The sequence below is a fragment of the Nyctereutes procyonoides genome, unplaced genomic scaffold, assembly GCF_905146905.1.
Source record: "Nyctereutes procyonoides isolate TBG_1078 unplaced genomic scaffold, NYPRO_anot_genome, whole genome shotgun sequence".
Classification (NCBI taxonomy): domain Eukaryota; kingdom Metazoa; phylum Chordata; class Mammalia; order Carnivora; family Canidae; genus Nyctereutes; species Nyctereutes procyonoides.
Genome location: NW_026575133.1, coordinates 19,211,287 through 19,239,068, shown reverse-complemented (window position 1 = coordinate 19,239,068; position 27,782 = coordinate 19,211,287). Strand labels below are relative to the sequence as shown.

Sequence of the window (27,782 nt, the reverse complement as noted above, 5' to 3'; positions counted from 1 at the left end):
TCATCGCCATAATGATTTTGTTTCCTTCAGATGCCTAGAAGTAGAGTTGCTGTATAAAATGATAGTTTTATTTTTAATTTTTCAAGGAAATACCACACTGTCTTTCAAGGTTGTGCCAATTTACAGTCCTACCTACAGTGCCCAGGGTTCCTTTTTATTTACATCTTCACCAGAATTTGTTATTTCTTGTCTTGATATTAGCCATTCTAACAGTTGTGCAGTGATACCTCATTGTGTTTTTGATACCCATTTCCTTAATGATTAGTGACATTGAGCAGCTCTTCAAGTACCTGTTGGCCATTGGAATATCTTCTTTGGGAAAATGTCTATTTAGGCTCTTTGCTCATTTTTAAATGGAATTATGATGATGATGATGATGCTACTGAAGTGTAAGAGTTATTTATATATTTTGGATATTAACGACTTATAAAATATATGATTTGCAAATATTTTCACTCATTTCATAGGCTGCCTTTCATGGTATTATTGGTTTCCTTTGCTTTGCAGAAGCTTTTTAGTTTGATGTCATCCCATTTGTTTATTTTTGATGATGTTGCTTGTGTCATATCCAGAAATTCATTGCCAAGACCCACGTCAAGGAGCTTCTCTCTAGGCCTATTTTTTTTAAAACTTAGGTGTTACACAGACTGCTTTAAGAGAGAAACAGGGCAGCCAGGGTGGCTCAGTGGTTTAGTGCCACCTTCAGCCCAGGGCCTGATCCTGGAGCCCCGGGATCGAGTCCCATGTCAGGCTCCCTGTATGGAGCCTGCTTCTCCCTCTGCCTGTGTCTCTGCCTTTCTCTCTCTCTGTGTCTCTCATGAATAAATAAATCTTTTTTTTTAAAAAAAGGAGAGAAATAAATTTTCTGGACCTTATGTGTTTTTATTATTTTTGTTATAATTTTGACACTTATGAACATGGAACTATAAACTTTTATTTTGTAATTTTACACAACTATAAAAAAACACGCACAAATTAAACATGAACAGAAGTTTGAAAACAATGAAGTGCACATTAATTTAATGGAAGGACTAATACTATTTTTCTGAAGCTAAATTGGTGCTTACAGTTGGAATACACTCCTGTTTCAGTAGGAGTTGTTTTGAGTTGAGCAGGCCTATGTTACTGGGTATCATGTGATAACTTGATTCTTCTGCCATTTGAATGCCATTTGCATTCAAACTTCCGTTCATATATCATTGGTTACGTCATTTAACTATTAAGTGCACCTCTGCACCTCTATTCTTTTCTTCTTAGATAGAGATTGTAAAGCACCATTCAATACCAGAACAAGTATAAATGTAGGCAGTAAAACTATGTCCCAAATATGTAGCCTGCAGGGCCTAATCCAGATGATCCAGAATTTGGTCATTAAATTATTGTAGATTGTCATTAGAAATGCATAGTTTGTAAATTTTCTATGGACCTCTAGACCTTCAAGAATATAATCACTATTTGCTGATGGACCCAACAACACATTAAAAGTCTCAAAAGAAGAAAAGACCAGATGTGTTACCAAGGCCTCTAGGCCCTGGCGATCCTGTCAGAGCACACAGTGAATATTTCATTTCTTGAGTCCTGAGGAGCATGAGTGTGACACAGAGGAGCCAGTGAGAAGCTGGTCTGGGAAGGTCACAGTGGAGAAAATGCACCAGGTGTGCTTGTTAAACCAGCAGGGATATATGTGCAGCCGCTGGCTTCTTGTACTGCTCACAGAGGAAGGGCCGAATGTCTTGTTTATTGCCTTTCACATTAAATTGTTAGATTCAGATGTCATCGCAGAAACATGAACCTGAGGCATAACGGTATTGCTCGTGGTGCCAGGGTATAATTTTGTGATTTCAGACTTTTGCATACTGGGCTTTCTTAAAGCAAGACACATCATCAGTAAAACAGAAAGTCTTTTTTCTTTCCCTGAAATGTAAGACTTGCTTTAGGTGCTCTTTACTTATTTACATTTTTTTTGGAAAAAATTGTAGTGAGAACATTCAACATGAGATTTACCCTCTTAATGGATTTTTAAGTGTACAATACAGTACTGCTAACTCTAGGCATGATATTGTACAGCAGATTTCTAGGACTTACTCATCTTGCATAACTAAAGCTTGATGCACCTTGAACAGCAACTTCCCACGTCCGCCTCCTCCAGCCATTAGCATTCTACTGTCTGTTTCTCTGATCTTGAATTTTTTAGAAACCTCATGTAATTGGAATCATATAGTGGTTGTCCTCCTGTGACTGGTTTATTTCACTTAGTATAATGTCCTCAAGGTTTATCCCTATTGTCACACCTAGGGCAGGATTTCCTTCTTTGTTTAAGGTTGAATAATATTCCATGTGCCCTTCGGATGTACACTAAATGACTACCCTGACTTTTGGACCCACCCAGCCCACTTGGACGTTCTCTCCTCTCTTATTGGTTCTCTAGCATCTTGTAATTTCCCAACTGCCTTCATGGCCCCCACCAGCTGGGGCACAAAGAGAATGCAAGGGGGTTCCAGAACCCAAGCACGGGCTGAGGGCTGAGCAGGAACTTAGTGGCAGGGTAGGGGGAGGACAAATGCTACAATTGAGTGGTGTTATCTGCTGCCTCTTTGCTGTGTCTAGAGAGTCACTGCTACACTTAATGATAGTTTTCCAAGGATCACCTTATAACCTGGCCCTAGAAGCTTTTTCCATCACTTCTCTCCCTGTGAAAACACCTGTGTTGTGAGGTCAAGCCACATTTACCTTTTTTTTTTCATCTTTTAACTTTGTGCATTGGGCCTGGCCCTGCCAATCCACTTGGCTGCTGCAGTGGGCCCTGCCTCCCCTATGCTCTCTCTCCGGGCCACACAGTGAGCAGCTTGGCAGTGGACAGCCCTGTTTTCTCTGAGCATGAGCACAGAGAGCTTGGGTAGAAGGCAACATATGTTTTGTGAGATTCCTGAGGCCTATGGTTTGTAAGCCCATTGAAATTCTATCCAGAATCCTAGCTGAATTTTTCTAGTTTGCAGCCTCAATACGCATAGATTCCACATTTTGTATGTGGCAAGTTAAGTGGTAATTGAGGTTTGCAAATTTTCATGTAATTTATTCTGGTTTTCTTCCAATGGCCTGTGAGCTAGAACTTAAATACAGCTTCGTTGTAGTTGCTTCTTCCTGTTTAGAGAGCTGGCATAATATTTTGTCTTCTGGGCTCAAATAACCATGTAATTACTCTGTAATCATATAGTAATTAGCATGTACTATATGCATTTATTACATAATTATATTCCTGGAGGATTGCATGGCAATTATACTTACATTCAGCATATCATTTTATATACTATATAATGAACAAGTATATAATTTGTTGCTTTTTTTCTTTTATCCTAATTTCAGTGTACCAACCAGGAGCTGGAAACTTACTTTCCTGTTGCCTTGTTTATATATAGTCGGGCAGGTGCCTGAGCTCCTTCTGCTCCTTTGGCTTCACTCGGTACCGCCTAATTATTCATCTAAAGGAGCGCTAGGGGCTTGTGGCCTGCCCCGGGCTCCTAGCCTTTGCACTCCTTATACTTTCCTCCTTGTCATGAGCTCATTACCTATTAGCTTCAAAACCCAGAGTTGATCAGAGCTCCCAGCATCGCCCGGGAAACTGCTGGACCTCAGAACAGAAGGATGTGAGCGGCCGAGCCCCCCACACGTGCTCACGCCTGCCTTTCTCTCCTCTGCAGTGGAGCACATTCCCAAAGGGAACAACTGCCTGGACGCCGCCAAGGCTTGTAACCTCGATGACACCTGCAAGAAGTACAGGTCTGCCTACATCACCCCGTGCACCACCAGCATGTCCAACGAGGTCTGCAACCGGCGCAAGTGCCACAAGGCCCTGCGGCAGTTTTTTGACAAGGTTCCGGCCAAGCACAGCTATGGGATGCTCTTCTGCTCCTGCCGGGACATCGCGTGCACTGAGCGGAGGCGGCAGACCATTGTGCCCGTGTGCTCCTATGAGGAGAGGGAGAAGCCCAACTGCCTGAATTTGCAGGACTCCTGCAAGACGAATTACATCTGCAGGTAAGCGGGCACCGGCAGCTGGGTGATTAATGAGCTGGCAAGGAGAACCTTTGCGGCTGCTTCAGTGGCCGAGCTCCTGTTTTCTGAGTTTCTATGGGGTGGGTGGGAGTGAGGAGGCTGAGGGGAGGGCGGGCGGTGGAGTGGATGGGCCAGAAACTGACCTCTGCATTTGGCACAGGGTTGTTCCCAAGCTGCTGAGGCTTTTGTGCTGGGGAAGGTTCCCGTCTTTAACCTGGGGAATACTTTGAGAGGTGCTTAGTAAGCAAGCACAGAAGGTCACCTGAGGCCAGGTGAGCTTGAAGACTGGTGCCCACTCAGCAAGCTCTGAATTGCTGCTGGGAATCTCAGGGGGTTAATTCAGTCAGGCGGGGCGTGGTGGTGGTGCTGCAGATGGGAGGCTCTTGACTGTCAAGGTCTAAATTCTGGGAGAGACCAGTGAGAGAGACTGAGCTGTGTCCAGCCCTGAAGTGAACTTCCAGAATGCCTGGATCTCTTCAGGGCCATTCAGTCATCCATGTGGCTAAGGAAAAGTGGGCAACCTCCTGCTCAGCCATGATTCTGGATCTCAGGCCCCAGCAGAAACCCTGCTAAGCCTGGTCCTTTTGTTGAAAGCAGTGGAGTCCATTGCCCTTTTGGCCATTTTTTGGAATTTATTTTAATTTTGAAGGAATCCATGAACACATTCTCTGTATTTAAAAAAAAAAAAGGAGTAGAGAACTAGGTAGCTGTCCCCTTCACTCTGCTTCCACTTGCCCCCAACTGTCACTGTCAGTAATTTGATATATATCCTTCTAAAACATGGGGTTGAATTCAGTTGCTGATGGGAGCAAGCAGATTCTGATAAGCAGACACCCAAGTCTTCGCAGCCTCGGGCAGTGAGAGTGCTGCGTTCAAACTCGCAGGTTGGATTGCTGGCTGGAGGTTCAGATGGGGCATTATTTTGACAACATGTGTACTTTGTCCCCAGGATAGAGTCAGGAGCCTTCAAATGCTGTGTCTGAAAAAGTCCTATGTGCTCAACAAATGTTCACAGGTGGACAAGTAGATGAGGGTGTGACTGTATACTTGTTTGCTTATAGGCTTCCCATGTCTAAAGAGCAGAGAGCAAGGGAGGGAAGTGTCATCTGTTGGAGATTCTGGAGACCTGAGTTTCTGGTCAGTTGAAGTTTTACTTGGATAGAATAGCATCCCACTCTTTTCTTAAACTAGTCCTAATAGTGACCAAAGAAAATGAAAAGTCCTCATTATCTGTAGAACCCTCTCATGCTGAAGATTTTTCTGGAAGTAATATGCCACCACTTTTTTTTAAGTTTTCGGCAGGTGACTTGCTATATGAGAAAGAATGTAGGTGACCATTTGTGCCCTGGGAGGAGTCAGGTGTTCCTGTGATGCCTCTCCTCCAAGGATTCTCTTTCCTAGACCTCTGTTCCGTTGAGACCATCTTAGCTATGGGCTAGAAGCAGGGCCAGCTTGCTAGAAGGAAGAGGCAGGTCCTTCACCCTGCCATAACCTGGGGAAGCCAATCAGCCAGGGAATAAAAGAACCGCCTGCTGGAGAGAATGTGGCTGAGGAGCAGGACACAGGGAAGAAGCGTAGGAGTGGGTTGGGAGGGAGCAGAGATTCTGAACAGCCCTCCTGTGAAGACCCCTGGATCTGAAACTCAACTTCCTGGTGCCCCTCATCTCTGAGCAGAAGATATCCCTCTTCTAGGAGCAGGACTGAGTTTTCAGGATCTTTGTTGGCTTAAAGCCAGACAGATACAGCTCCTCCTTATCTTTTCAGTAGATGTTATCCTGTTCACTGATGGGTCCAAGCCAGGCAGTCTCAAGACAGGAAGCTGTATGGGGAGGGAATGGAGCAGTGATGGGAGCGGGGAGGTGGGAGAGGTGATGGAGCCTTTCCCTTCTCTCCTCATGATGCACCTCTTGCACATGAGCTCTGGAGGAAGGTCTGCGACCGCTCCTGTCCAAGCTGAAAGCCTGCTGTGAGCAGTTCATCTGCATTACCTGGCCTACTCTTCTCAAAATAGAGAACTCTTGGTGCACCTGGGTGGCTCAGTTGGTTCATTATCCAACTCTTGACTTCAGCTCAGGTCATGATCCCAGGGTTGTGGGATCAAGCCCCATGTTGGGCTCTGCGCTCACCCCAGAGTCCATTGGGGATTCTCTCTCTCCCTCTGTCCCTCCCCATGCTCACTAAATAAATAAATAAATAAATAAATAAATAAATAAATAAATAAATCTATAGAGAATCCTTGGAGGATTGGTGTGAATTAGCTCTATGTCAGATTGCTTTTTTGCTGAGCTGTAGCGAGAAATAGCTGGGAATTTGGGAACTTGGGGCATTCTGGAAGAGATAACAGGAGGAATGTGCAAATGACAGGGTGACTTGGGTGCTCTCTGGGGCTCAGACTGACCTGCTAGGAAGGATCTGGGAGTTATTTATGTTGAGACAGCCTCAGCAGCAGAGAATGGCCTCAGCGGATGGGGCAGAAATGTACTCGGGGAGCAGCAGGACAGTCCTGCCTGATGATGACTATACCCGGTCACACCAAGGTGGGGAGGTAGTGACCACAGCTACCATGCAGCGGAGTGGAGGCACACGTGACTGCAAGGCCGTCTGGAAATCCAGATCCGAGACCACCCAGGGACCCTACCGAGTGAAATCTGTCTCAGCAAGATTGATGGGTTTTATACCCTGCCTTGAGTCTTCCCTGGGAAGGGGAATCGGCACCTTCCCCACTGGTACCCATCAGTAAGTGATTTGGCCTGTGATTTCTTTCCAGGGCCTGGACTTATTACTCATGATCACCTCCTCCCTGTCAGATGTGGTAAATGTAATTTAAGCTGCTGGGTAGGCTAGAGGTGTTTTCTTTCATCAGACTTTATTAATATCGTCTTTAATTTTATGCCTTTTATTCCATCCCTCCTCCATCCCTCCCGGGGAGGCCCTTGTGGCGCCGCCGACTGCCCAGAGCAGCAGCTGGTACTTGCCAGAACTGGGGCTTCTGCAGGTTTTGATGTTCCAGGCGTTCCGACGCTTACCCACCCAGAGACCGAGGCATCCCAGATAGGATAATTTAAGGCCTAATTTGAGTGTCCCGAAAGGGAAGGGACTGCAGGAGGAAACGGTGCTTCCTAAAAACAGTTTTCTTCGAAAGCTCACACTTTCAAATGCTCCGCTTGCATCTGCGCATCAGCAACCATCAAAGAGCTGCCCCATCTCATTAAAACTCCCCCGTACTTGATAGTTTCCCACTGGCAGCACACGGGTTCCTCCTGCCAGGGGCCAGAGCTGCTTCTGCACAAAGTCTGTCTTGTGTCTTCAAACAGAGGAGATGCAACTTTAGCCTTCCTTTTTGACTTTCTTTTCTTTTTTCCTTTCCCTTTTAAAGAAGCCAACTGGTTCCTTTCCTCTTGGGGTGGTTGGGGCCTCCAAGCTTGTCTACTGAAAAGCAAACGCAGAGGTATTATGAGGAGGATGTGATGAAATTTAAAAGACACACATTCTTCCCCTGAAGCATGGTATCTCCCTTGCCAATTGTCCCTCTGGTTGCTTTCCTTAGTGCCTGGAAGGATGTCGGGGCTGGGTTTGGCCATAAAGGAGGCATATTCCTTTATTCCTGTAAGTTGTTATAGATGCATAATTTAAATCTCCGCCTTACCTCCTTTCCCCCAAACTCAGGTAGTTCAAAATAAACTCAGCACTTGAGCCCTGGCTCAGGGTGCTCAAATATGTTCATATCTCCTTTATGTTTCTAATTTACAAGGACACCTCAACTCTACTTTATTACCAAGAGATCTAGCATCTTCTTCTGGAGCATGCCCCCTTCTGTTCTCTTCTAAGAATGACAGAGCTCTACTCCAAAACCCTTTCTGCTTCCAATGCCAGGCAAAGGGAAACATGAGGCTACTGACCAGCTCCCCGACCTGTAGCTTTAGGTGCTGAGTCATGGTGTCGCTGTTGAGAACAACCCAGAGGATACTTGGTTTGGTGGCCGTGTCCTTGGCCATTCTGCACAAGCAGCAGAGGTGCTGCATCCTTGGGTGCCGGAGTAACTTCGTTCATACTCAGTATGTAGGTGCTGTTTCCCAAAGCAGGACATGCTGCCCTGGGGGTGGGGCCCTGAGAGGTTCCAGCCAGAGCCAACCCACCAACTAAGACTTTTCCTTTATTGGCAGGACATTCGGAAGTGAATGTTGCAATGTTGCATTTCCTTCCTTCCTTCTTTCTTTCTTTTAAAGAATTTTTATTGTGGTAAGGAGCACTTGTCATGACATCTACCCTCTGAACAAACCTTTGATGGAATGATCCAGTATTGTCGTCTGTAGGCACAGTGTTGTACCGCAGATCTCTAGAACTCATTTAACTTCTATAACTGAAATTTATATACACTGATTAGCAGCTCCCTGCTTCCCCTCCCCCATTTCTCAGCAACCATAATTCTGTTCTTTGCTTCCATGAGCTCAATGATTTTAGATACCTCGTGTAAGTGAGATCATGCAGTATTTGTCCTTCTGTGACTAGCTTACTTCCCAGCATAAATTCCTGGGTTCATCCATGTTGTCTTATATTGTGGAAGTTCTTTCTTTTTAAGGTGAAACAGTGCTTGGTCAGGGATAGCTCATTCCTTCTAGAAAGATTCTGATAATGCTGAACCTTAAAAGAGAAAGGTATCAGGGCCTCTGTTCCCTCTGTCCCTGAGACTTTCTTGGGCCCCTGCTGGAAATACACTTGCTTGTCCTGCTGCCTTGGCTCTGTGTCCTCATGGTTTCCAGGGATGGTGATTTTGTTTAGGTCACCAAGTATATGGCCCTCCCTTTCCCCCAGGGACTGGAGATGCTACAGTTGTGTCCTGGAGACCTGGTTTTTGTTTTGTTTAGTTTTATTTGCTTTTAGCAGAATGAGGAAGGTCTCTCTGATACTGCTCCAGAAGAACAGCATATGTAATTTTCAAAATACTGCCCTTGCCAGCACCACTCTCCACCCTAGGGCTGACTCTGTTATACTTTGACGAAATGTGTTGTTGTTAATTTATTAACTGGGCAGTTGGGAAACACATCACAACACCAGGCAGCAGATTTCTGCTCCAGTAACTTACATGGTTTGACAGTGTTATCACACCTCTAAAAGGTGAGGAGCATCTCCTTTGCCTGGAATCAGATCCCCTTTGCACAGTACCCTGTGGCTCTTAGGAGTTCAAGGACATCCTCCACGGCTTGGGCTGCACTCCTGAGTTGAAAACTGGGTTCTATATTACTATATCTGGGCTTGTCTTGACATGCGGCAAACACAGGAGAAAGTGGCTCAGAGGATAATTAATGCCTAAAACTAGATGGGTAGATTAATTTGGCACTTAATTTTATTTTACGCTGATTCATTCACAAATGGAAATCAGCAATTAGACAATGCAAACTTTTGAACCATGGAAAGAAAGGTTCGGGAATATGAGAAAATACAAGTAAAACATTTTCCAGTTCATTTGAGCAGTTTTTATTTCAAATGATTACATGGGTGTCTTTAGCAATGTATCTAGAGTGCCGAAGAGCTAGGTTGTTCATGTGTCCCACCTGCAAGAATAGCCTGTCACCTGGAAGCCCCCTGGACTGGAGGGGGGAGCTCCTGGGTGCAGGCAACGGATTCATCAGGGTCCTGAGGGAAGAGCAGGGCCGTCCTCCGACATCTGCTGCTGCCTTTGACTCCAGCAGACGGGAGGAGCATGCTTCTTGCTGGGTCTTCTGGGCTCCCACCCCCAGCCTGTGCACTGAGGACATGGGCAGCACCAGCCAGGTGGTGTCAGAGCTCTCCGTTGTCCTGCCTCGCGGGGTAACCCAAGCCGTGAATCAGGCAGGAGCCCGCTACAACTTGCTCTGTCTTGTCACCTCGTATCTCTTTCCTTATCTGTCCTTTGGCAGAGGCGGGTGTGGAGCTATTTGTCTGCTGCTGCTGCTGGAGCCTGTCGCTAAAAAATGCCTGTCTAGATTTACACCACATTCTGTCTCTCTCCAGCCCGCCCCTTCCCTGCACCTGCCCAAAGCTCCGAGTCTCTGCCTCACCTTCTTCGCCCCTTCCTTCACCTGCCCACCTCCTCGCCAGTGTCACTTTTGCCATTCTTGGTCCTGGGTCAGAAAGAATCAGAGGCTCCTTTCTTTATATTTGCACATTCTGTCAGTTACTAGATCCACATGGACAGATGGAGTCTTGGCACCGGAACTGTGATTTACCGTCTTCGAGTATGAAGGTGGGTGGAAGATGGATGGAATTGACTCTGCCCAGGAAGTCTAAAGAGAGAGTCCCATATTTCCTTGGGGGGTGAGGTGTCAGAGTGGAGGTCTCAGGAACCAAGGGCCATGTTGGGTGAAAAGCAGGGAGAGTCAAGCAGAAGGAAGGCACTGGGTTTGGGGAGGATGCAGTGGTGAGGGTGGAAGGTAGGGACCTGGAGACTCTGCTGGAGGGAGAAAGATCAGTGTGATATAAAGACAAGAGGTTGGGAGTCTCTAGTGCCATGAAGTATTGACTTTATCCCTTGAAGCTTTATGAAGGAAGAAAGATACGACCAGCTGGGCCTTAGAGGGTCCCACCTGGCAGTGTGGAGGGATCAGCTTGGGAAGAGTCCAGGAGACATTTGGGAGGTTCTTACGATGGACCAGGATGAGAGGTGACCAGGAGAAGAGGATGATGCTTGGGAGACTTGAGGCACCATGGAAGGAAGGGCTTGAGGGTTTACCGGGTGCCTGGCATACACAGAGGCTAATTTGGGTCTCTCCAGCCTGGTGAGCAGGCCAATGATGGTGTTAGTAGCCAGAATGGAGAACAGGAGAAAGAGGGAAGGACCTGTCTCTTGGGCTGGAGGTGGGGGAAGAGGACCATGAATTGTTTGGGTCATGATGTATTTGAGGGTTATGTTCTTTGGTACTCTTTTGGTCCATGAGAGGCACCTAGTTTAAGAACCTAGGGCAGAAGAGGGGTTTTGTGTTAACTCATAGGACTGGGGAGGCAGGGTAATTGAACATGACCAAGATGGAGGGCACAGTGTCACTGGAGCTACACTGTCACCTCACTGCTCCCTCTGCTTGCTTCCGTCTCCTATTTCTGAGTGAATGCGCCACCACAGCTGCATGCACATATCCTGTCACCTCATAATCAAAGATAGAAAAACTCTTCTCCACTATAACCCATTAGGAAAATCCTGGGTAAGAAACTTGATTGGCCTTGGTTGTGGCATGTGCCCATCCCTGGATGAACCACTGAGGCCAAAGAGAATGTGTACTTTGGCCCAGTCAAAGCCAGGGTTGTCAGAGTCTACTACCAGAGTCAGGGAAGGAGGGCCAGGCTCAGAAAAACAAGATGGGGTTAGCAGTGCATGAGGATGTCTGTGTTCTGCATGGTGATGGAAGGCTTGGACAGAGAGGCACTCAGAGGTAAAGGCACAGTCCTTTCAGTGGCCCCAAAACCCCACACGAACTGTCTTTCTGCCCTTACCTATCTGGCCTCTTCTCCAGCCATCCTGCCTTGGCTGCTTCAGCCACACTGATCCCCCCCTTGCTGTTCCTTGAATGCACCAGGCATGTACTCACCACCCCGACTCTGGCTTTTTTTGGCTCTAGCTCTTCCTTCCACTAGACCCACTCTTTCCCCAGATGCTCCTAGACAAACTCCCACACCTCCAAGTCTCCTTAAATCTTATTTGAATAAGGCTCACACTGGCCCCCTGTTTAATGCCGTATGTCCCTGCACATTCCCAATCCCCTTAACTTCCTCTCATTCTTTTTCAAAGTACTGATCATCTTCTGTCACACTGTGCAATTTACATACTTGGTTTGATTATTGTGTGCCTCATTTCTTCAGTGAAATATAAGTTCCACAGTTAAGATATATCCATGATACATCCTAAACTGTCCCTGGGCCAACTGTGCCCAGGACAATATCCTGTGCTTACTAAATATTTGCTGGATGAGTAAATGAATGAAGACATTTAAAATATGAATGGATCTTGGAGAATGAGCTAGGGGTAGATTTTAGAATCATCAACTTAGAGGTTGTTGAAGATACAGGATTTATTACCCAGGGAAAGTGGGTGAGAAGAGAAATAGGCTAAAGACTGAATCTTGAGAACACCAGATTTATGGTAAACATGTCTAACGAGGCCTTGCAGAGGTAGGAAGTTAGAGTGTAGGAAAACCAAAGACCTCCACAAAGCTAAGGGAAAATAGAATTTTAGGAAGGAAGGTGTGGTGAGCATGGGTATTAGTCACTCAGAGGGAAAAGGAGTAGGACTCAGAGTGACATGGTTTTAGCATATAGGAAATCTGTCCAGCCACATAATCATGCACCCATCCATTGATCCATGTATGTATCTACTCACCTATCTGTTTATTCGTCACCTGCCTTTCCATCCATCCATCTGTCCATCCGTCTGTCCATCTATCCCATCTATCTACCCATCCATCTACTCCATCTGTCCATCCATCCATTCACTCACCTACTTATCCACCATCCATCCATCCATCCATCATCCATCCATCCATTTATGCATCTACCCATCCATCCATCTACCATCTACCTGTAGATGTCTCTGCATGTGTCTACCCATCTGTGTGTCCATCCATCCATCCATCTACCCACCCACTCATCTGTGCATCCATCCATCCATCCATCCATCCATCCATTCATCCATCCGGCTGGCCTGCAGTTATTGTGCCAGGAGTAAAGACCCAGCTTCTTATCTACAGTGCAGAGAGGAAGGCAGGCACGTATATAGTCATTTCAGCCTGGTATGGTAGTCTGTGGTCAGGAAGGTACAGAGTGCTATGGGAGAACAGAGATGAGAACAGCTAACTCAGCATGATGGGTCAGCCTGGCTTCCTGGAGAAGCTGCCATCTGAGCTAGGCTGGAAGGATGAGCAGAGAGAGAGAGAAGCTTTGTAGTCATGGGACAGAGGTAGGGGCCTGTGGGTGTGAGGAAGCCCTGGGATGTAAACAACAACCTGTTCACTAGGCTTTGATGCTAAGCATTATTGGGCACACCACACAAGCATGGTCTCTAATTACCCCCCGCTGCCCTGCAAGGGGATAGCCAATGGAGAGATGAGCCCAGGGACTGCCCAGCTCCTACATGGAGGGGGTGGGGGTCAACCAGGTCTTTCTAACTCTGAAACCTGGTTTCTGCCATTTTTTTTCCCAAATGATTGTCTTTCATGACAAGAATACAATGTTCTCACACTGTTCAGCCTTGCTGTCTTTAGTTCCAGACAGGCAGAATGATAATCCCGGCCAGCCTCTGAATCCAGATGCACTTTATGGCTCAGTAACTAAGACAGCACCAGTTTTAAAGACAGTTTTCACAGACAGGACATAATGTCCATCAGGGCCTCTTAGCGTCATTTAAAAAAAATCTACTCAGGTAATACATACTCATTAAGTTCTTTATCTAATTTCCTTTAGAGCACTCATTGCTTATTACAGAGTGGTTTCTCTGTGACAGCTTACTGATTACAAGAGTCATTTCTACAAATAAGAAAAAATCCTCTTGCACCACACCAGTTTATTCTGTTTATTATTATTATTAACTCAGTCATTCACTTGGGGCACGTTTACTGAGCACAGTCTATTTGACCATAACGATTCTAGACATTTAAGTCACGTACCCATCACCCAGCAGCTCCCGCTTACCTGGTTGGACTCCATAACTCCCTGCTGAACTGTCATGGGAGTTCAGAGTCCTCAACCTTCACCTACCCCAAGGCAGCAGAATTCAGGGACCTGGCTGTGTATCTCATGGGAGATGAATTCTTTCCTGTCACAGAGTGACAACGAGCTCTAAATAATCGAGTTATGTCAGCAAGTTGGGGTCATCCAGGTGCTTGTCTTCCTACCTTCTCCTTGCCCTGTGGCCATGACATTAATCATAGGAAAACCTCCATTTTGTGAATTGCATCTTGACCGCAGCACGGGTAAAAGGTGTGATAGATGAGAGATGGAGAGTCATTCCCGGAAGTGCTGAAGTGGGGACCATGGGGGGCCCTAGGATGGCGGACCACCTTGTCTGAGACTGCTGGCAGCTGAGAGAAACCCCAGCTGATCCCCTCTGCTCTGTGCAGCATATTCCTCTTCAGAGGGGACCCTTCCACTCTCCCCACCAGCTCTGTCACATGCTAAGACCCCTGAAGTTCACAGGGAAGCAAACTGGTTTCTGCCTAAACCCAACCATGTAGATCTTATGGTTTCTTTTTAACTCCAAAGGAAGGCGTTGTTTCCAATCATTCAGCTCCTTTTACATATGAGTTTTATGCATTGGGCAGAGAATGGGAAAGGGGGGACCTCAGTATACCTGGGGGAATGCCCTCTCATCCAGACCAATAGCTTTTGGGGACCAGTGGCATCCCATGCTGACCAGCATGCTGTCCCCATAAGCTGAGGCTGTTACCTCTCTGTCCTTGCCCTCCACAGGAGACAAGATTTTTTTTAGTCAGTCACAGTTTGCAGTTGACAGAAGTACCTATAGCCCATGACCCACAGCAGTCTCGTTCTTCTGTGAGGAAATCTGCTCCCTCAATTACGGGGTGGCTGTTGTAGGATTCATGCTGTGGTCTCACAGCCAGGTTTGGAGTCCTCCACACAGAAGACCCCGGACCCCCCACTTGGGCACTATCCTAAGTTAGATATCCCACATTTACATTTCTGTGCAGTATTTCCAATTCAGTGAATGGGCAATTGCTCTGTAATTTCTAAAAGCAATTAATTATGCAGAAAATTTTGCATCCAAGAAAAACAAGAGTTTAAAAGAACCATCAGTGTGAAAAACACCACACCAGGCTGGAGTTGGGACTTTTTTTTCCTCCTTCTCTCGTGGTTGTCAGTGTTGGTGGTGGTCAGAGTGAGGTGGACTGGGGAGGGCATCCTGGTTTTGTTGGTTCTTGGAAGTGGGTGACTGGAGGCCTCAGTCTGGCGTCTGTAAAGGACGGGGGTGATTCCATCGTCACAGGGCAGCTCTAAGGACTAAATGAGATGTCTACGCAAATGCATCAGCTCGGTGCCTGCCACCTCACTCTGCAAACACTCAGTAACTATGTCCCATGCTCTTTCCGGAAGTTGTAATCATAGAGGACAAAAAAAGCTGAAGTCCCAAATGTAACATACCCCTCCCCCAATAGCAGGCAGAGACCTTTAAAGTAGGCTTGGTGGGTGGAGGGGGTAGATTCGTACTGCTTTACACTTCTGTGCACCCACAGCATTAAGCAGCGTGTGGAAATGTCAACGCCGTGATGTGAGATGATGTTGCTAAGCTTTACACATCACCATCTTTCCAGTGTTACCCCGCTAGGGGAAAGTGAGGGGCAGAGGCGGGGGTAGGCAAAGTCCAGAGGTGTTTGGAGCATGTGTCATCTCAAGAACATTCCTGTCCAGAATAGACAATTATTGACATACAAAGATAACACAGTGAGACACGAACGGAGGTGGCCACGAGATTGTTGGGCCCGAAGCGCTGGATTCACTATTGTTGAAACTGAATAGGCAGTGGGGGGACCCCTGGCAGCCTCTAGGGGGGCACGTGCGGCTTCAGTGACCCCGAGTTCCCGTGAATAAAAGGTTCTTAGAGGTGCTTGGGTCTGAGTCAGTGATGTGAGGGATCCAGCAAAGGGCAGTGATTGACTCAGTATCATTGAGACTGATCCCTCCTGGCCTCTGGGCGGTTCTGTGCTGTGAATCATCCTGCCAGCCCATTAGGAAGCCAGCCACAACCGGGGGCAGCGTGGCTCGTGGTGCAGGACTCAGGAACCCAGAATCAGCAGAGCCAGAGACATCATGACAGGCGTGTGTGGATGATGGTGACAATGATGAGGATGATGACGAGGACAGCAGCATTTGTGTGACATTTACTGTGCACCAGGCACCGTGACGAGTGCTGTCACCGCAACCCCTGAAGCGGGGCTGTCACTATCCCCTGCCCTGTTTCCGGGATGAGGAGGAGGTCGCCCAGGGGGAGCTGCTGGAACGAGAGCCCAGAGGGCCCGGTAGGCAACAGAGCCCAGGTTCTGTGCACCTGCTTCTGGTGCTAAGTGTGCACCTCTTGCAAACCACCCCCATAAATTTCCTAAGACGCTCAGCGTGTGTGGAGTTGGACACCTGAGGTGACTCTGTTTCCGTGATTTATCCCTTTGAAAACAAAAATTTTAAACAAGAGACCTTTGGATCTCGTCAAGAGAGGGCTTAAGTGCCTCTCACCAAACATATTTCACTTCTCGTGAAAATGGTGGTTTTCAGACTTTTTGGTTTCAAGACTCCTTTACACTCTTAAACTTACTGAGAATCCCAAGGGGGTTTGTGTGTGTGTGTGATAAATCTATCGACGCTATATATATATATATATATATATATATATATATATATATATATATAGAATCAAAGTTGAAGAAAGGTTTACATATTTAGTACTTCATTTAAAAATGACACCAAGAAAGCCCATTACATTACTGTAAATAACATTTTTATTAAAAGTTACTGCATTTACAAAACAAAAAAAAATGTAGGGAGAAGTATGGCTCTGTTGTATACTTCTCTAATCTAGTAGTGTCTGCCTGCAAGACACCTGGAGTCTTATATCTGCATCATCCCCCATCATGTGGCTTCTGGAAAAACAGGGTCCTCTTGTGAGAACATAGGAGACAGGAAGGTAAATAAAAACTTAGTATGGATAGGAAAACAGCTTTGACCTCAGGGACCCTAAAAGGCTCTCTGAGATTGCCAGGGTCCCTGGGCCTCTCTTTGACAGCTGCTGCAATAGGAGGAGCAGAATAGTGTTGGGCTGGAAGACGTGTGTGTGCACAAACGTTCCCACAGCATCCTTGAACTAAGACATTCTGAGTGTGTGACCGCCCTGTACCCAACCTGGTCAGCATCAGCAGGTCAGAATGGTGAGGTTGGGGCTGGAGGGTTGGGGGGGGAGGTGAGGGTGAGCCCAGTGCCAGAGCCCTTCCAGGGGGAAATGATACTGGTACCTACAGAACTGCTGATTCCCATCAGCCATCACTCTGGGGCCATGTGGCGGGCTGGCATGCCCGGCCCAGCTTGGTCTCTTGCTCCAAGAGATGCCCTCCTGACGGGCAGCACCTTCACAGACAGCCCTTCTTCTCTGTTCTGGCATGCCGAAGAGTTCAGTGTCACGTTTTGCTCAGTCAGGGAGGACTCTAGGCTGATGTGCTAAATCCGCCTGTGTCTAGAAGACTCAGTGGCACTTTTCTCTTAGGTGGGAGCTCATGTCACACAGGTAAGCCTCTGCTCCTTGGAGTGCTGGGTGGGGTGACACATCTCGATGTGAGCCATCTCAGGTGATCATTTGCCATGATGAGAGCTAAAGGATTTTAATGACAGGAAACCTCTTAGAGTTACAAATGGCAGGAATCCGGAAGTTTGAGGGTTTTTTTAAGGAGCACTCAGCAGTTGAAATTCCTACTGGAGAGCTTGGCTGGCTCCATTTGACAGCTTTGAACTTCTTAGAACGGAGGTCTGGGGAGAGAGAAAGCCCTCTCTCCAAGAATATTCACTCCAGCAAAGGATCTTGACACTGTCCTGCTAGAAAAGCTTTTTCTGGAAATAGACAAAAGCAGATGGGAAATACCTCTTCCACGCTCCAGGTTCAAAAATTCAAGTTAAAACATTTAGCTAAAAATAAGGTATATGGCTTGAGAAAATGTGCTTTTTGCTTTGCTTCCTGGTTGGTCGTTGGTTCATTCACTGGCTCAGCAGGACCGGAGTGCCAGGTGCTTGGAGGGACCCAGAAGGCCAGAGAACAGAGTGAATGTGACCAGCAGAGGGAAGACAGTTGGACTCAGGGACTTTTCCCAGGTACCATCGCTCTATAGCAGCGTTTCTCTAATGTCAGTCGGCACTGGGATCAGTTTCTGATCCATGAGTCCTGGGGTGGGGCTTCGTCATTTGCATTTCTAGAGCATTCCTCATGGTGCTGCTGGAGTCTACACTTGGCCAGAGAGCTGGGAGAATCTTGACCAAGTGACATTGGCTGATGGGCCTTACTCTGCTCTCAGAGGGGTCTGCAAAGCTGGGAATGACAAGGAGCAGACAGCCAGACTGGACCTGTGGGGCACTGAGGAGGGGACGTGGGAGAGGATGGCATGTTGTGGCTGGGGCGAGGGCTGCCAGTCACATGGTGGTAGTAGCAGGACAGGAACAACACTTCAAAGTTTCTGTGCTGCACTCATGTCTGGCTCTAACTGGAAGGCTGTGGGGATGGGCTGTGAAAGGCTCTGATACCCACCTGGGTACTAGTGTCTCAGAAACCGAGGATACTGAGAAATGGCTACCATGTATCTAGTAAATTACTACCTGAGCAGCCCCCCCCCCCCCCGCCCCGCAAAGGGAGACTTGCCTCCATTGGAGGAGTCATAGATGGTGTGTTGTCCATAGGCCCGAGCTTGGCCAGAGATTAGAATTCATTGGCTGAGTTTTGCTTGAAAAATACAAAGTAAAACAGAGAAGGTTTCAAGGCAAACCTTTGAAAAGAAATCCTTCCAAAATGACCTTTGGATCAATCTTTGACCTGAACTACTCAAATGAGGAAAGCTGACATACATGGACGCCTCTGTGGTTGTCAAGAGGGAATGTGAATGGGCAACACCTATAGCGATGACTCGTAATGTGGGTTACTCAAACACAACGCGTGTTTGAGATTCAGAAGTGCTATGATTGCATGGGCCAAGGTCTCTTTGAGCCACCAAGTGCAGTACTGTGGTCTCACCCCTAGTGCTGTCTCACCCCTAACTCACTGCTGATCATAAGAGAGGGAAAGTGGTGGATGTAGGTGATGGGAGGCCAGATGCCATATCCCAGAGGAACCGTATCTCTGTCTTTGATCCTATCTCACCACGGCCATCACCTCACACACGATGTCTTGCATTGAAGCCGTGTAGTGACTGTGGTCATTGGAAGGTTGGTGCCTTGTGGAAGGCAGGCACGGTCTATGCCAGGCATTGTGCTGACTGGGGCTGGACCACAAAGTTGAAGATGAGCACTCTGGGCACCAGGCACCTGGATGCTGATGCACCCAGATGCTGATGCACCCTTAGGAGTCACCCTGAAAAACTCAGGCCTTGCGAGCATCACCAGGCTCAGAGAAAGCAGAAAGGGTGTTTCCTGGGTGTTTCTTGGGTGTACAGGTGCCACCAAGTACTGCCTGTCCACCAGATTCTGTTCCAACCCACATGGGAGAGTGTCCTCTTGAGGGAGCTAGGCTAAGTGTTCCTTGTCCACAGGGGGCAGGTGTGCTGGCCTCAGGTAGCTTCAGAACCCAGCAAAAGTCCTGTTTCTATGCATGGTCTGGCCCTCCCTGGCTGAGGATCCTGATAATCCACTTAATTCCTCTATACCTGCCCTGTCGTGAGAAGGAGGAGAGACACCTGCCCCATTACCTGCATCACAGGCCTGTGGTGGGAGAGAAGGAGCCAGCACTGCAAGTACCTTTAATGTGTAACAGTAACATTCACATCCAGCCCTCTTCTGTGCCCAGGCCCCGGGTTCCGGGCCTCCGTCCTCCCCACAGCCCCATGGAGGAGGTCCTGTCAGCGTATCTGCCTTTTATACAGAGGGAGATGCAAAGATGAAACACAGCAGCAGAGGTAGCAGTCTGACTTCAGGGCTCCTGTCCTTTTCCCACGAAGCCCCCACACCCACAAGCTCCGAGAAGGGTCCACACACGTGTCTGCTCTTCCATCAAGGCATCCAAAGAGATGGTCCCAGCCAGGCCAGCTCCTGCCAGGTGCCTCCCTGTCTCCAGCCTCAGGAGTGTTCCCTGCAGTCAGGAGAGGGCTGGTTGGGGAGGCTGCTGACTTCTCCCTGCAGGCCTGGGAAGCCCTACTTTTTGTTCCCCTCACTTCTTGACTTCGGCCACATCCTCTGGGGAGACTGTATACACAGTCAGGGGTGGGGAGCGGTGCTCAGCGAGGGAAATCTGGGGCCAAGGGACTTCTTCACATAGCTGTGTCATGAGATTGCATTCAGCCTTACTGAACGGTAACAACAGACACTATGTTTTAATCTTTTTAAACTGCAAGCACTATTAAACAAAAAGAATGCCCACTCCTCCCGTCATTACACTTTATTGGACCTAGTAAATATTACTTACATCCACTTAAATCAGATTTCAGCCTCTCAAGCACACAATTCACATCATAATGGCAGCAAAAGTCCAAGAACTAAAATTTAAAAATTGAACATTCGTTCTCCTATCAGTGTTGTGGGGGTGAGGATGAACTGGAGAACCTGTGGTTTTCTTTTGAAAGTTGGGCTCTCTTACCAGCTCCATGACTTTGGCTGGATATCGACCTTTCTGGACCTCAGTGTCCTCCACTCTAAAGCAAGGCTGACCCCGGGCGGTTGCGCTGTTATGTGTTCAGTGACACAGGCTGGCTGGCGAAGCATCTCACACAGTGACTGGCTCTGAGTAAATGCAGTTGTTGTTAGTACCATGCTGGAGAAGTTAGATGTGGGCTGAGGCTTCTCCTCTCCTGTTCTGTGCTGAAACCAGAACACCAAGATGTCCATGATGAATATCAGTCTCTAGGTGATCAGAGCCATAGTGTGCGGCACTTGGGTTCATTCATTTATTCATCATTCCCGTATTCATTCAGGATGTATTTACCAAATATCTGCTCTATGTGAGACACAGGCCTAAGGGCTCAGCTTCTCATGGTGGAGGTGGTGAGACTATTAACAAAGTGAGGAAGTGTAGGAGAGATGTGGGCAGGAAGGCCTAAGTGAGCGCCCTCCTTGGGGCTCAGAGCCAGTAGACAGAGCTTGGCTGGAGGCCCCCTAGGAGACCTCGGGAGCATTGAGAGTAGAGCACAAAAAGCCTTAAGCTCCCCTGGTTGGGCAGAAGTGTTGTTTTATTTTAAATTTATTTATTTGTGTTAGACATAGAGAGGCAGAGACACAGGAGGAGGGAGAAGCAGGCTCCATGCCGGGAGCCCGACGTGGGACTCAATCCCAGGTCTCCAGGATCATGCTCTGGGCCAAAGGCAGGCACTAAACCGCTGCGCCACCCAGGGATCCCAGTAGTGTTGTTTTAAACTGGGCTGAGAGCTTTAGGGAAAAATATAGAAAATGGGGCCGGGACTGTGGGAGCAGGGCACACTGCTGACAAGAGGATATTCAATGTGAGAATGGATTACCAAGGAGATATTCTGAAAAAGGGGGAATTATCTGATAGCAGTGGAATAAGTGATTTATTCTTTTGACGTATAACACCACAATTCCCTGTCTCCTGAGCATTGGCCCATCCAGGGAAGAAGATATTAGGGACTAGTTGTTTGCTGAGCTCAAAGTCTCTGTTGACCTTAAAACAACTTGCCTAGAAGAAAAACGACCTAGTGTATATTTACTATTGAACATAATTTTCCTTAGGAAGTCTGCAACCCTATTAAAGATTAATAGGAAATCTTATTTTCATATGTTTCTGCTTAAAGTCTGTTTGTGCAAGTGTAGGCTGTTAGCCATTCAGACATCTGTTTACGTTCTTTCCCCACCCCCTCTCCGGGCAAGCAGAAGCTAGGCTCCTTTAATGTGTGGAAGGTAAATTAACATTCTGCTGAGCAGAGCTTGAAGCTTGGGGCTCAGGTACCACAGAGGTATTTAGCGCTTGTCCTTCGGGGGTAAGGGCAAAGGGAGGAATTTTGCAAATTATTAAAGTCAAGAGAACCTGTGTAATTTCAATTTCTCATCTTCTGGGAATCCCCAAAGAAGTAAAGTTTGACTGAATTGACTGAAGGAGGCCAGGCAGCATTTGGGATAATTTCTAGAATTTACCTGTGTTTCTCTGAAGTAATTAGAGTTTAGTTTCTCTAGCTACAAACATCATGATGCAACACTTCTTTCTGAAGGGACAGACAGCGGCACCTCCTTAAATTGCTACAGGCCTGATGCTAGCCGGCTCAGCAGAGGGCCACATATGGGGACCACATGTAGTGACCTGTGGAATTGCCTTGACTTGTTTCTGGGAGTGTGATTCCATTGGCCTATAAAACACATTTCTCTGCTAGAAGATGTGAAGGACTCCAAGACCTTGCTCTTTGGTCATAATGGTAGGACTAAGCCTGATGTTAATCATGAGGGTATTGAGCACATATAGACCTTGGACAGACGGATTAGTGATCTCAGGACAAAGCATTTCATACACCAAATTATTAGCAGAAGAGTTCTAAGAAAGGTATCAGTTTGACTGTTTCTACCCTAAGGCTTCATAGAGGTCTCAGGATCAGAAAGGACCTCCAGGCCTGGTCCAGAGCAAACAGAAGACACAGGGCTGACGAGTCCTGTCCTCATCTAGGAATCTGGAGGTCATACACAGGTGCTAGGTGCCTGGCACACTGGTCCTCCAGGAGCACTTTGAAGGACTTACTAGCATCCAACTAGAGTAAATCAAGCTTCAGAGATGCTAAGGTGTTTGCCCCAAATCCCATGTTTTAGCAAGTGGCTGAATTGTAATCGAATTTTTTAATTCTACATTCAAAACCTCTACTGTATGCTGATTTTTAGTAGTGTTTGAGTTTTCTTTTGCTGTTGTGGTAGATTACTGCAAAGATGGTGGTTTTAACACAAATTTATACTCTTATATTTCCAGAATGACCAGAAGTCATACACAGATCTCATGGGGCTGAAATCTAAGCACCCGCAGGACTGAGTTCCTTTTGGAGGCTCTAGGGGTGAATCCATGTCCTTACTTTTGGCCCACACACATTTCTTGGCTCCTGGTCCCTGCCCCCATCTTCATAATCAGCAAAACCTGATTCAGTCTTTTGCACGTGGCATCTGATCCTCTCATCTGCCTTCTTCCTGTTTTAAAGATCCTATGATTACATTGAGCCCACCTGCATGATCCAGGACGCTCTGCTCACCTCAAGATCTAAGACTATAATCTCACATTCAAAGTCCTTTTCACCATGTCAGATAACATAGTCCACAGCTCCAGAGCTGATGAGAGTAGAGTGTAGACATCTTATTCTGCCAACTGTAGTGTTTCTGCTGAGCTACGTTTGTAATTTTTGCTAGATCATGAATTGTAGAACTAGTTCGTCCTGCTCCTTGCTAGAAAGTACAGAGCCAAATACGTTGCTTTCATCTAGCCAAGGGTATATGTGCATTTTGTAGTAGCTGTACCGCTGCCTCTATCTGATCTTTCAACGGCCCCAAATACCTTCACTCATTTTTACATTTATGCTGTTGCATCAAAGCTACATCTGAATGCATCTCAAAAATCTTTCTGAAGTGAGAGCGGACATAAATAATTCAGTGAAACCAGGGTAGCTGAACTTTGCTGCCCCAGGGTTCCTAAGCAGTTGACTTGGAGCTTCTTAGATCCCTGGAAGAATGTAAGGTGACTGCTGTAATTCACTCCTGAAGATGGAAGTGCCTGCAGAATTTTACAAAGTGAATTCACACTGTGTTGGTCTAGAGTTTCAAGGAATGGTTCTACTGGTGAAAGATTGGTTGAGCGTCTAGATATCTGTTTTTCCTCGTGGCCAAAAGTCAAAAAACTGATTACTAAAGGTTCCCTGCAGAAATACAAAAGACCTATTGGATAAGCTTGACTCTTAAAAGAGTTTTAGCTTATTTGTCACAGACAGCTATTGGATATCTGAAAGCTTTATGATAATTTAATCACCCAGAAAACCTCAAATTTATTTTTTCCCTCAATTTCTTCCCATAAAAAACAAGTAGTGTCAAAGCTAAGTTTTCTGCACTGAAGGACATTTTGTAGCATGGATAATACAGAACAACTTTATTTGACTTGGCAGTGTAGCATAGGACTGTTTGCAGGGTTTCTGTGCCCTATTATGACTTAGAGTCTGCTTATCCTGTGACCATCGGTGTGTGCAGTAGAGAGATTGGTGAGGGCCGTGAAGGGAGGAGTCCTGGCTGGAGGGCAGCTCTGGGGCATCTGATCCCAGGCTGCCAAGAGCCCCTTCACCATTGGAACGGATTCCCTTGCCAACTGCCATAGCTTGCTTTTCAAATTTGCCACGTAGAGATTAGCTGTCAGCCACTGTCAGCCACTCTGCAGCTGTTGATTGACAGCTGTCAGTGCTTATGCAAGGTGGCTTCATGAGGGATGCCCAGATGGATCAGATGTCGTCCTGGACGCCCTTCAGGGGGCTGCTGCTGCTGCTTGATGTAATGGAAAAGGCTAAGGAAACATTGCACCTCTGCCCTGTGGCATGTTACACTGAACCCTCACCCTGGAGAGACACCTCAAGCAGGACACATGGATTAAAACCATGTGTGACTCCATCTGCATTTCCTAAAGCCCTTCTTTGGTGGGACTTGGTCACAGCACCATGGCTCAAGCCCAGAAGGCAGTGACTGTAGCCTCCTGGGACCCTCATGCTGGGCCAGGAGCTATTGGGGAGCTGGACCAGGGTTCTCCAGGGTGAGTGATAAGAGGGGCATGGGTTAAATGGGTTGTGGCCTCCCAAGTATCGGGATGAAGGTGAGCAGGGATTTGGGAGGAACAGGCCAAATCTCTGCTTGGCCACAGGGACCGTACTGTCCCAGGAAACAGAGGCATTTGGGAAAGCTTCTTGGACCTCCTAGTACTCTCTCCCAAAAACGTGGGGCTGCAGTTTGGCTAAGTCAATGAGAAGTGCATTAATTGGCTGAGGCTTTAATCATCCCACCAGGAGTGCAAACCCACTCCTGAGGGGTTTGAGAAGGGGCTGAGAAGCTCTAGATGTGCAGAGCTTTAGGTATTTGTGTCCCGGTGTGTGAACTTGCTCCAAGTCTTTTGCTCCAGAATAGCCACAGTCACTCTCTGGCCCGGGGAAGACCCTGGCTCTCTGAAGGGCGGCCTGAGCCCTCCAGCTCTGCAGCCTGTCCCCCAGACAACATGCTGGGCTTTTGCTCTAGCAGACCCATGTGTACAGCACAAAGTGGGGAATAGCAAGGCAAGAAAACCCCTCTGCAAAATGTCGTTAATATAGGCTCTGATTAGTGAGAGGATGCTTTCCAGATGTGCTCTCTTATGGGCTGCTGGGGAAGAAGGGCTAAGGTAACTTTCTAAATACAGAATGAGAAAAATCTGTTTTGTGTCATCGTACCAGAAAATCACCATCCAGAACTCTTGCTTTGTCATCCCGGCTCTAATATTAGCATCATGTTTTTCAAATTATTTTTATTCTGCATAAGAGATTAGCAGTCTTAACAAACTCACTGATATTTAGTCATTTAAAAAATATGTATTTCCCCCTCAACCCCAGGGGGAAAAGTAGCTTTTCTTAAAATGCCTTTATTCTATGAGCTCATATGACAGAGAAGTATTAAGTAACACCACAGGATTCCTGGCTTCAGACTTCTCAAATTTGTTTTGGTCAGAGTTGCTACACAGATGTAGACTAAGTATGTGATACAAGGGCCAGCAGAAGACAGGCTAGGATGTGCATCTCCCTGTGTCTAGCTTGCTGTGGGTCTCTACTGCAAGGGCTTAATGTTGGAATGGACCAGGAATTGGGGAGCCAAAAAGAGAACGGATGGGAAGTGAAAATGTATTGGGCAAAAAAAAAAAAAAAAAAGTATTGGGCAACATGTATTCTGGGTTCTGGGTGAGGTGCTTTATTTAACTGTGAGTGAGTTCTCACTGCAGCCACGTAAAGCCACTGTGGATGGCATTCGTCCCATTTTCCAGGTGAAGAAATGGGGAGCTGGAGAAGTGAACTAGTTTGCTAAGGTGTGAGAGCATGAAAAAAGTGGAGCTGGGAATGGAAACAGGTGCAGGTCCCTCTGAGGCCTGACATGCTTTGTTTCCTCTAACAAAGAAAACCTTCAGACATGAAATGGCTTGCGTTGAAAACCGAGACGTTAAAGCCCTGATGTTCACACTGGGGTCAGAAAAAAATGCTAGTCATTTTTAACATGAACAGATGAATAAAGGGATCCTGTACCAAGGTTCTGTGTTTTTACCGGTCAGTCAAGTTCTGCGGTTCTGCTTGGACACTGATGCCATCCCCAAGAGCCCCGTAATAAAGGGAAGTGTAATTCATGGGTAGACTCACTGCCCTCAGATGAAGCATTTTGTCTGCATCCTTGATCCCTGCTGTTCCCCCACATGCCATTCCTAGAGCCCATGGAGGCCATATAATCAGGGAAACATCATTAGGGAGGAGGCTCTGACGAGCAGTTCTGGGCCAATGGGGGGAGGCGGGGGGAACAGTTCTGCACTCAATGACTTAAATGATATCCCTGGAAGCTTAAAGTCCAGCACCCCCTGCCTTTTCCCCTTGCAGGGCTTCCACCTGCCACCTGCCACCACCCACTGTGTGACTCAGAGCAGGAGCTTAACCTTTTTGGCCTTTAGCTCTCTTATGTGTGAGATGAGAGGCTTCCCTAGAAAAGCCTGAGTCCCTGTGCTCAGAGGAAACCCAACGCCTAGACACTAAGTAATGGCAAAACGGGTGAGAACAACAATAACGTTTTGAAAACAAGTGTTCTTTTTTTTTCCCAAGTATCTTCAAGTGTCCCATAGATTGTGTTGCTGAAGTGGAAGGGAAATCCGAGAGCTAAGTGGTTAGGCAACATCTGTGGGAGTTCTGGGTAGCCTGTGCCAGAGCTTGGACCTCATTCAAGACCTCACAATTCCTAGTCCAGACCTCAGTTGCACCAACCACACGGCTTGTGTCCAAGGATGGGATTCAGCCTGGGGAAAAAAAAAAAAAAAAATTAAAAGAATAAGACGATCCAGGATGAGTTAAACTGGGCATTACTCATATGTTGGTTTTTTTTTTTTAACCATTTGCCATAACACTGTTTTCCTAAAAATGCTTCAGAAAATGTAGGTAAATGATTTTCCCCCACTGTCAAAAGACCATCTGCTGTTTGAGAAGACTCTCTCCTGGATTTTATCGTTATAATCATTTTTCTATTTCCAGTTAGCAGCATGCTCCCTTTTATATGATATTTTCTGCAGAAACCACTGTTTTCTCTTTAGCAGATTTCCTGAGGCTAACTTGGCATTTACCGGTGTCTTCCTCCTTTCTCAGGGTGAGGATTTTCTTTCAGAGGGAGATACATTTCTACATTAGCGCCTATTCATTTCCTTTTCATTTACTCAGAGAAAAACAATCAGGTTCATCACTGCTTGTAGTCATGGAGATTTCATGTCTCCAGAAGAAATCCAATTGTGGAATTCCTTTGTTAATCCCACACTGGACATTTAAGCTTTTGTGTTTGGATCAGTGCAGCCCAGGCAGGGGAGCCAGTGAAACAGGTTACAACACGACTCTTAATCCAGGGTGGGCAGGGGAAGTATGTGCAGCAAGGCTGTCCTGGGATGCTGGGGGCGGCAGCGGGGTTGGGTAGCAGGTGCTCGGGCTGTGGTTGGCAACGGGACAGGTGAAGATCTTAGGCTGGAACCACCTGCAAGACATTTGCATCCCACGGTGTGGATGAATTGAGCACAGCACATCTTCCTTGTAGGCCTGTCCTGTCCTCCCCTGTGTTCCCCCCCCTACCCCCAGCACCACCATGTGCTGAGCTGTCTGCGCCTTGATTTTGCTCCTCCTTTCTATAGTCTTGACTTCTATTCCTAGTGAAACCTGCCTCTCCGTGCATCCTCCTTTCTTCCATTCCTTTAGGCCTTCACATCTCCCCAGTTGCTCCCCACTGGCTGCAGTCTCCTAAGTGTCTGTCTCTCCCGCCACTGGCCAGTGTCCTGCCTCCCCATTGCTGCTAGACCAGTGAGGGCACAG

The 27,782-nt window shown here is 47.0% G+C and overlaps 1 protein-coding gene across 4 annotated transcripts in view; it reads left to right on the top strand.

Annotated features, from left to right (window-relative positions):
- The window catches only part of GFRA1 (GDNF family receptor alpha 1), a 204,158-nt gene that overhangs the window by 138,012 nt on the left and 38,364 nt on the right, over nt 1–27,782 (top strand). For all 4 annotated transcript variants that reach the window (XM_055300300.1, XM_055300301.1, XM_055300298.1 and 1 more), the window contains one exon: nt 3,699–4,035. In XM_055300300.1, coding sequence (XP_055156275.1) covers nt 3,699–4,035 — 337 coding nt within the window. The remainder of the gene's footprint in view (nt 1–3,698; nt 4,036–27,782) is intronic.